This window comes from Salvia splendens, chromosome 17 (genome assembly GCF_004379255.2).
Source record: "Salvia splendens isolate huo1 chromosome 17, SspV2, whole genome shotgun sequence".
NCBI lineage: Eukaryota > Viridiplantae > Streptophyta > Magnoliopsida > Lamiales > Lamiaceae > Salvia > Salvia splendens.
Genome location: NC_056048.1, coordinates 23131226 through 23141394, shown reverse-complemented (window position 1 = coordinate 23141394; position 10169 = coordinate 23131226). Strand labels below are relative to the sequence as shown.

Here is a 10169-nt window from a genome sequence, read left to right as displayed (position 1 = left end):
CTGGCGGGTCCCTACGAGTCGGCTCTTTCGATGGCAGAAACTGCAGCTGGTGCGACTCTGACGAAAAACTACCCGGGTTAGGGATTCGGCGCAGCTCTTGATCCTCGAACTGATCCCCAGCAGGGAAGGTGATGGGTGGCGGCTGGTGGACATTCCGTCGGACGGGATACCCGTTGGAATTAGAGCGCGCAGGCGGTGGCTGACGGTGGGACAGATAGGTGCGGCGGGTTCGCTGTGCCGGCAGAGGAGTAGGGCGAATCTCTCCGGAATCGAAGCGCGCACAAGGCTATTGTCCACACGCTGCTTTAGACGACTACAATCTTGTCACACATCGATCAAGTTCCTCCCAACGTGATTCCAATTTATCAAACCGTGCCATGATCAATTCCAAGCCTTGAGACGAGGTCTCACCCGCCCCTGCAACGGCGCGCCGTGGACTGCTGCACTCAGGGCTATCGCGCTGGGGCCGCCTCGGGTTGCCCTCGCCGCGGCGGGCGCCCGCCGTGAAACGACACGACGTGTCACCAATCATCTCCTGAGCGTTGCCTCCGGTGAGGAGGCCGACTAGTTTATTTTTGGTGAAGAAGAGGTTTGGGTTATGGTAAGAAGACAGTGGAGTTGATGATGGAAAAAAAATGATGTCGATGTCCTTCCACTTTGCAGATTAAAAAAATACTAGCTATGGTGATGGGGTCGAAGAATGGACTGAATAATGTGGATTTTGGTTTGGTAGTTGGAGGTGGTGGTGATGCGGAGGAAGAGTACGGGATGATTCCGTCGGGCAGCGGTGGGGCTAGTTGCTGTGCACGGGTGGATACCCGTCGGGCAGCGACGTAGCTATGGTTCGATCGGTGTTGTGGAGGGTGAGCTCACGATGAAAGCACCAGTTGTTAAGGATATCGATCCTCGACGCCGAATTTTTCACACAATCAAGAAACGGTTGTCGTCGTTGTCGAGGGCCCAACGTTTGGGTCGGCGACTTGAACGGCAAAAGGGGCGGCGGAGCGCGAGATTTACTTGTCGGCAGCCTTAGGAGAGATTTCTTGTTTGCTAAGCAAGTGAGCCAAATAATGATATTTCGATTGATTGACTAATTATTATGGAAGACTCCACACATATTTTTAATATGTGTGGATACAAAAAAAGATATGCTAAACTCCTATAATATCGAAACAAAATAATAATAATAATAATAATAATAATAATAATAATAATAATAATAATAATAATAATAATAATAATAATAATAATAATAATAATAATAATAATAATAATAATAATAATAATAATAATAATAAAATACTCGTATCAATGTGACTATGTATTATAAGAAATTTTCAAAAATCTTAAATGATGCAGAGATTTCTGTTAGAGTTTTGGAGGGTAAATTTCGATGTAAAGTATGGAGTTCCAATTTAGTCGAAGCCCGGGAATAGTGAAAGAAGGAGCATTAAATATTATATGAGTCTTAGAAATTTCTTAAAGAATAGTGCAAAAGAAAAGGGCATGGCTTAATGCATTAAGAATTTCTTGAAGTTTGATTAGTATTTTATTTTATATTGTAATGTCTTCAAAAAGGTTATCTCCGCAAGTTAAGGTCGGAGCGAGAAATTCAAGTTAAGGAAATTAAACGAACGAGGTGAACTTTTCTATCCTACATGCTAATGTGGATAAAAATTACAAATTATTTCAGAGATGATATTTATTTATGAAAATGATGTTGTCTTGCCATAAATGATTTGTTTTATGTGTATGAAGCATATCTGTTTGGTTGGAACATAAGAATCGAATTTGGGTTGAGTGAGGGTGGTGTCCCTACTCGGATTAGTGTACACAGGTGACCATGGAAGGTGGCCACCTTCCACGGCCAAAGATGATATAGTGGAGGCCGTTGGAAGGTGGCCACCTCCCCGGCTGGAGAAAGATGTAGGTGACCGTGGGGGAGCACCATCTCCACGGCACTTGGTGTTCAGATATGATAAAAGTACAGAAAGAACTTAGACTGATCAGTCGAACTTTAGCTCACAAAGAATTTAGTAAGCTCAGGCCTTTTAAGAGAAAACTCTCGAGTGTTACTGTGATGGCATGACAATATTTTCAACGTATATGTGTATATTTCAGCAATGTGTTCATTGAGTATCTTTGTACTCAGCCCTGCATTTTTCTAAATGTGCAGATTGAGCAGTGATGGTGGAGGATGCTGAGTAGAGTTTATGATTTACTTTTTATTTTAAGTAGAGACTCTCAGAGATACATGTCTCCATACATGTGACCGCGTTCATTCCGCTGCGTATTGTTCCTCTATACTCTGATAAATATTTGTTGAAGAGTAAGATTTCCATTCAAGTTCTTGTGATTAAAAGTTAATTTGAAATTGTCTCCCATTTATTTCTAAGTGAATATTCGGTCATTGTTTTATCCCCTTTCTGTTCCCCTATTCTTATTTCCCACCCCTAGTCACAGTTTTCCCTACTTTGTTCTCCCTAGCAAAGTGCGGTCGTGACAATAATGCTTTGAGAATGTCAACACATTGCTTTAAGAATGACATTCTACATGTATTATATTGAAATATTTTATATACTATGTTGACATTTGTTGTTGTACGAAAAAATTGAAATTTTTTGAAAAAAATTCAAATTTTGAAATCGGAACATATGCAAATGAGATATCGTTAGAATCCTTATGAAATTATCTTTAATTTGATATATGTTGTGCGAAAAATAATTTAAATCGAGAAAGTTATATGCGTTTTAAAGTTATGGGATATTTTCAAAAGTTAGTTACAACTAATTTATTGTAAATTGACCTTAATACCCTTATTGGCGTTTTTTGTTGATCGTGTTGACATTCTAGGGTTAATGATCTAGGCTCTTGATTTGAATATCTAATGGTTATTATTTAATTATAGTTATCAATTAAGTATTGAGTTAGTAATATAACACTCTCATGTATGTAAAATGGGATGTTGAGTGTATTTGGGAAGGGAGTAAATTATTATTTAATTATTTTAATCTTAGTCTTTTCTCTTTTTCTTTTATGCGATTTAGATTTTGGGCCAATTTTAGTTGAGTTGGGCTGTTTTAAAATAATTACTCGTGGCTGGACTCGTTGCAACATTGTTGGGGACGTGTGCCGAAATTAATCGAAATAACCAAGTCTCTAATTGGGAAAAAAATTTGTAACCTTGATCGAGAAAATAATTGGAGACATAGAATGCATGCATCTTATTTATTTATTTGAATTGTTGTGTTAATCTATGTGTTATTTAAATGCTAAAGGTGATTCCTTGCAAGCGAGACGTGATACCAAGGGAAAGAAAATAATTTCGTATTAAGCACTTGAGGTGGGCTTTCTTTGAAATAAGGACAATGTCCTAACTATTTTATGAATGAGAATAAAATGCAAATATGTTTATCATGCCGTATTTTGGTTTTAACGCACCTATCTGAAATGGCTTTGCCATTTATTATTTAAATCCAATCCGGATACTTGTAGGGCCACAAACCATACTTGGATTAGTATACACCTATGGTAGACCGTGTGCCAGCGTACGGGTTGGCCGGTCTAGTGACTTGGTTTGTGGCCACATTCCAAGTCATGTATGAGCAGATATGGTTGACCTCTATGGGAAAATGACTGCGCAGTCATAATTTTGAACGATGAAATATTTTGGTGCCTCGGGCCTTTCTAAAGCTAAAACCCCGATGGTTACTAGAAAATGGCATGATAAATATAAATATTTTGATAAACTATTTTCGGCATAAGTCCACTGAGTATTTTATTGGACTTAGCCTTGCATATGTTTCCTTATGTGCAGGTTGAGCGGCGACGAGCATTGGTGGTGTTGAGCAAATAAAATTGAAGCCTTTTTGGTTGTCCTTGCACTTTGAGTGTCGTTGTGTCTTCACACATGATGTCACTCTTTCTTGAACGTTTCCGCTGAGATATTGTTTTTACTTGTTATTTATTTAGCCTGAACCTACTTATTTTGGATAATCAAAACTTATGTGTTTTGGATAATGTTAAACCCTTGGTCGTTTTTGAATAATAATTGTTGGTCAAACTCTTCATTGAACCCTAGATTTCTTTGTCCGTTTTTAAGTTCTTTTAATCGCGACCACCCGTATTTATTAACCCTAAAGGGAGGTCGTGACAAGAATGGTGTTGGGAGGCGTTTCCTAGGCATATGTATACCTATGGATGACTTTGGGAGTGAAATAAACAGTCGGTCGAAGCTGGCGAGTCGCCAGTTGCCTACGGCGTTTTTCCCGTGTGTTATTGGCAGGTCGCCAGGTTCGTTTGCACGCGAACCAGCGGATCACCAGCTTTGTCACTACTCCGCACAGTCTTTTTAAAACTGGTATAACATCCTCTACCGAATTTCGATTGAGACGTTTAAGATATCCACGCAAAGGTCTTTCGAATATGAAGAGAATGGTATGCATTATGGACTAATTGGACTTCAAAATTTCTAGAAAACTGTGTCGAACCAAAGCTGCTGCACATCCACATATTTTGTACATTTTTCTACACATTTTTGCACAAAATGGTCAAAATACCAGCATAATAGAGAAGTAGATATAAAAATGCCTATTAATAGACAAAATATGATTAGATTCGTACAAAACTACCCTCTAAAACCATGCAAAATCCAAGTGTATCAGGTTTCCACATTTATATATTAGTTTTATAATAGAATGTGGACGTAAAGAGTTGGTGGAAAGTGGATTCATTTACCAAAAATAAAAGGTAAAGTTTACAATTTTTCACGGACGGACTAAAATGGCAAAACTGGACAATATTTTACCGACAGAGGGAATAACACATTTTCTCACTCTTATTTTTCTCTCTCTCTTACTCCGTCCGTTCACCATTTAAAGAGTCATTTTGATTCGACATGGGTTTGAAGAAATTGTTTGACTTTGTGAAGAAAATTAATGGGAGAAAGTGAGTGGAATGTGAGACGCATTTAAAGTACTCTCTCCGTCCCTGAAATTTTGTCACATTTTTTCATTTCCGTCCGTCCCATAAAATTTGTCACACTTCACCTTTTTCCAATTTTAGTAGTAGATCCTACATTCCATTAACTTATTCACACTCAAATTTTATTGTACAACTAATACTTTAAAAGTAGGACCCACATCCTACCAACTTTTTCAACTCACTTTCCATTATATTTCTTAAAACTCGTGCTCAGTCAAACTATGACAATATTCAAGGGATGGAGGGAGTATTAGTTTTATATTGGATTATGAGTGTAAAAAGTTGGTGGGATGTAGATCCCGTATACTAAAAGGGTTCTTTAAATGGTGGATGGAGGAAGTACTTTATTATCTCTACTTTTCTCTCCTAATTTATTATTTTTTTATTTAATACATTACACACATTTTTTCTTAATTTTCATGCCAGAAAAAAAAATTGTCTCCACTACTATGGAGCGGAAGTAATAAAATGTGAGTGAGAATGAGTTAGTGGTACGTGGGGTTCACTATCAAAAATGGTAAAAAGTAAAATGTGATAAATTATATGTGATGGACGGAAATAGAAATATATGACAAATTTTTAGGGTTGGAAGAAGTAATTAACAATGGAATAATGCGCCCATATTTTGTTTAAAAGCCAATTGATTGGATTGACAGTGCTAGGTATTGTGTGTTGTGGCTCCAAAAATGGGAAGGATAGAGTTTGAATCCCATTTCAGCCATCCACACCCGTTGACTCTCATCTCTCATGCCGACGGCGGCGCCACCAATCCATCTTGCTGTTCAGGGTGCAAGCTGAAGCCCTCCGGCATGATCTACTCCTGCACAATCTGCTCTTTCTTCCTCCACCAAAAATGCTTCCAAATGCCCTACGCCATCACTCATCCTTTCCACAAGGACCACCCTCTCACACTCCTCGCTGAATCGGCCTACGCCGGCGGAGAGTTCAGCTGCGACGCCTGCGCCCAGCGCGGCTCCGGCTTCTCCTACCACTGCAAGCCCTGCGGCCTCGACCTGCACATACTCTGCGCCGCCGCGCCCTTGTCTCTGGCGACGCCGCGCCACGCCCACAAGCTCGGGCTCGCGTTCGCGGCTCCTTACGATACCAAGAGTTTCATGTGCGACGTCTGCCGCTTCCATGGCGGGGATCACTGGCTCTACAGGTGCATCGCGTGTGGATTTGATGCGCATTTGAAATGCGCCACCGGAGCTGCTCCTGTGCCGCCTCACCCTCACGGTGGTGCAGCTTTGGGTGTTCCTGCGGGCAGCGTGGCTATCGGGGTGAATGAGCAGATCATGCAGATGATTCAGATGAATAATGCGTTGGCTCAGGCGGGCCGAGGTGGTGGTGAAAGGCAGTTGCAACAGATGATGCAGTTGATGTCTGCGTTCAATCGCAGTGGCCTTGCTAATGGAGGAGGAGGAGGAGGACTGGAATCTTTGCTTGGTGGCGGAGGAGGGCTGGAAACTTTGCTTGGTGGCGGAGGACTGGAATCTTTACTTGGTGGTGGCGGTGGCCTAGACTTTATTGGAGGCCTTTTCTGAATATCCAAGCCTGAAAGGGATGGCTTGTCGATTCTGATTCTGATTCTGATTCTGATTCTGTTTCTGTTTACAGCCATTGTGTTTTTCTACCAATTTGGACTTTGAGAAGTTTCCAAAAAATAAAATTATTGAATGTTGTGCTCAATACGATTTGTATTTGTAATTAAAGTTGATCTGAATCAATATTGTGGGTGTGGTGATTCAGCATTTCGTCCCTTAAACATGAGGTCGAAGGGTTCGATTCTCAGCATTTGGTTAGTCCCTGCCGCTTAGTGCGTTAACCGTTGAAATGAGGATTTACGAGGGATTACTCCTCTAGGTATGTTTTACTCATTCAAGCAAACAAGTCTTGGTAGACAGATACATCAAGTCGGAGAATTAAATGTTAGGCTGGCGCAGCTGCTTATTTAATCTTGTGGATAGGATAGGATAGGATGCTCATAAAGTCAAATGAGATGCATTAAATTCATCCTTACTCAGATGAGAAACTGATTCTGATCATCAATTTAGACTAACGTTTTTACTAAATGAAAATATATGCACCTACCTACTTCATAGGTAAATTCATTAATATTCGTGGATTTATTCATTACGTAGTTTATTTCCTATCAAGTGCACTGAGAGCAAAAACCAGTAATATATCTCTGGAGTAGATTTTATTAGGAAATTTTAGCAATAAGGTATTGGAAAATACTTTAATCAAAGGTAGATAATAGCCTCTTTCATTTCATCAAGTGGAATGCGTATTAGCTGGATCAAATCAAATTTAAAATCCTTCGTATTGGAAAAATATTGTCATTTTCACGTTGCCCAGTTGATTTTTGATTACTCGTGCCAACAGAACAAGTCTTCGCCTCGCATTATGGTGTATCACTAATCCACTTGTAGTATATCAAATGAATTAATTATTTCGGTCTCCTCATCACATTTTTTTTAAAATTGTGAGCTCGACCAATGATTAATAATACAGTATATAATAAAAATAGACAAAAAAATATGAGTTTCATTGATATTCTTTTGCACACGCCCTTCATCAATAATTTAAAGTCTCTTTTAATTTGGTATGAAGGAAAATATATAAAAAAGTTAGTAGAATATCGAAATTAATTTTACGATGAATTGAAATGATTTAGTAGAGTGCATTAAAATGAAATTTTGAAGTGAAAAAATGAAAAATTGAGACGTATTTATGATAAGTGACGACCATGTCAAAGTATGTGTTCCTCCCACCTCATAAGTTGACCTCAACAGCCAACTACTCTGATCCAATCATGGTTGACTTTTCAAGTAAACCATCTTTGTCTTCTTCCCCCTTCACTTTGTCAATGATCAACTACATAAACTAAACCATTTCCATACTTGTTAAACCATGCATAAACTTGTATAATCAATCTCAAATGGGGAAGCCAACCACCACCACAGCAGAGCCACCTTCCATCACCCATTTCAGCCACCCACACCCCCTCCACCTCTCCAACAACCCCCAAACCCAGCACTGCTCCGCCTGCAATCTCCCCACCGCCGCGGCAGCCGCTACCTACTTCTGCATAATTAACAACTGCAACTTCGGCCTCCACCTGAAATGCAGCCAGCTCCCGCACCAAATCACCCACCCCTTCGACCACCAGCACGCCCTCACCCTCTACCCGAAGCCCGTCTACCCGGAGGGCCTCTTCAACTGCGACGCCTGCGGCAACCGCGGCGACGCCTTCTCCTACCACTGCAGCCCCTGCGGCGTCGACCTCCACACCACCTGCGCCTCCCTCCCGCTCAAGCTCACCCACCATCTCCACAATCACGCCCTCGATCTCGCCTTCTCCGCGCCATATCAGGGGAACTCCTTCTCCTGCGATATCTGCAAGAAGCTTGGGTCTAAAACGTGGCTCTACCGCTGCGCCGCCTGCGAATTCGACGTACATTTGACCTGCGTCGCCGCGGTCGTTCCTCCGCCTGTGCAGCGCCCGAGATCGTTCGTTCCGCCGCAGAATCGGCCGCCTAATAATGGTTATGGTGGGTATCAAGGAGGAGTGGCGGCGCAGCCGATTTATGGAGGTGTGAGGCCGGTGAATAGGCTGGGGGATCAAATATTGCTTGCGGCGGTGGAAGGCATAGCCGGAGGCGTTGCTCAGTCGGCGACGGGCGTTCTTTTTCAGGAAGTGTTTGGCGTTGGCGGTGGCGGAGGGGGAGGAGGTAATGGCATTTGTGTGGATGTTTCTGGGATGGACGGTGGAGCAAGTGTTGACGGAGCGGCGGCGGACGGAGGATATGGCGGTGGAGATGGATCATACTAGCTAGCTTTATCACTTAACTATTTGTACCGGATTATCTTGATTTGGAGAGGTTCTTTGAAGGCGTTTTTTTCTCTCTTCTCACTTTATATTTTTAGTATTTTTAATGTGTTTTTTAGTATTACTAGTTTAATTTCCAAGAATAGTGAATCGTTTGTAATAAAAGGGTTGGCAGCTAGGATTATTCTTTTAACAGCCTTGGGCTTCTTCAAAGAATAGTAGTTTCTTTCATGGGGCAGAAATGAAGCGGTAGTTTCTTGACGAAATATAGTGGTATTTTCTTGACAAATTGAGATTCAATTTTAGGCTGCCTAGTGATGAATCAACTCTCTATGGGTGTTCAGTTTGCAAGATTGTATCCGGATTAAATTTGTAGTGTATTTGGTTCATGAGATTCAACCTCATAACTCAATCCTAGATGGATAACCATGGGATAATTAGTCATGGCTAACCCCCTATGACTAAAATAATCTCACAATTCAATCCTAGATTGTATCGTGGTATTATTTTATCTTGCAAAGTGAACACCACCTATATATATTACTTATTTGCCTAGTGACAACTAATGAAAATCATTCAAACATACTTCTAAAATTGAAAGAAAGTACTGGAATTTGAATGATTTTCATTAATTGCTGCTAGACATTAATTGCTGCTAGACACATACTCCATATACCATTGAGAGTTAATTTGTACTTGCTCTATTCATCTTACTGGATTATTGTTGTGAACTAAATTATGTAATTTCTTAATTTCTAAAGCCAAAGGAGTCTCACATATTGATTTATGATAATAAAAAAAGCGTTGTTTGAATTCAGTTTCTTGAGTTAATGAGAGAGTAAATTAAGTTTTGAAAAACAAGAAAAAAAATTAAAGGAATGAAAGTAATTTGCAATTTTCAAGGTTGAATTTGTTGATGTTGTGTGATATTGATACATGAAAGTGATAAAGGAATTAGGTGTTAGGACTTAAGCCTCATAGCAAAATATTCACGTGTCTAGCTTTACATAAATCCTTAATAAGCTAGTTTTAGCCTTTTAAGCCTGTGGTTTGTTAAAAAAACTCTTACAATAAAGAATGATCATTTTGTTAGGTTTTTTCAGTCTATTTCACTGTAATTGAAGTGCTACAAGCACTTCTTTGGGGAATTAAGTAGTTGGTGGTGGTGAGATTGTAAATGGTTTGAATGACATTGAGTGGAACTTTCATAGATTTGAGATGAAAAGTGATGTTCGGGTTTTATCTATTATAGTAATTTTTAAAAAAGACAGTAATATCAATAAAAAAAATAATGGCTGAAAGAAAAGAAAATCGATTTTAAGAAAGGGAGAAAATTGTATGAATACTCTAAAGC

At 40.0% G+C, this 10169-nt stretch overlaps 2 protein-coding genes across 2 annotated transcripts; both read left to right on the top strand.

The window, feature by feature from the left end:
* Nucleotides 1–5669: 5669 nt before the first annotated feature.
* LOC121774491 lies at nt 5670–6527 on the top strand. The gene has a single exon (XM_042171356.1). The coding sequence runs from the start codon at nt 5670–5672 to the stop codon at nt 6525–6527; it is 858 nt and encodes a 285-aa protein (XP_042027290.1).
* A 1387-nt stretch (nt 6528–7914) lies between these two features.
* On the top strand, nt 7915–9173 carry LOC121773889. The gene has a single exon (XM_042170815.1). It carries the CDS (start codon nt 7925–7927, stop codon nt 8816–8818), a length of 894 nt encoding a protein of 297 aa, XP_042026749.1. The 5' UTR covers nt 7915–7924; the 3' UTR covers nt 8819–9173.
* The last annotated feature ends 996 nt before the right edge of the window (nt 9174–10169 follow it).

Coding starts and splice junctions, on each gene's coding strand:
- LOC121773889 (XM_042170815.1), top strand. CDS start 7,925: ATGGGGAAGCCAACCACCACCACAGCAGAGCCACCTTCCATCACCCAT.
- LOC121774491 (XM_042171356.1), top strand. CDS start 5,670: ATGGGAAGGATAGAGTTTGAATCCCATTTCAGCCATCCACACCCGTTG.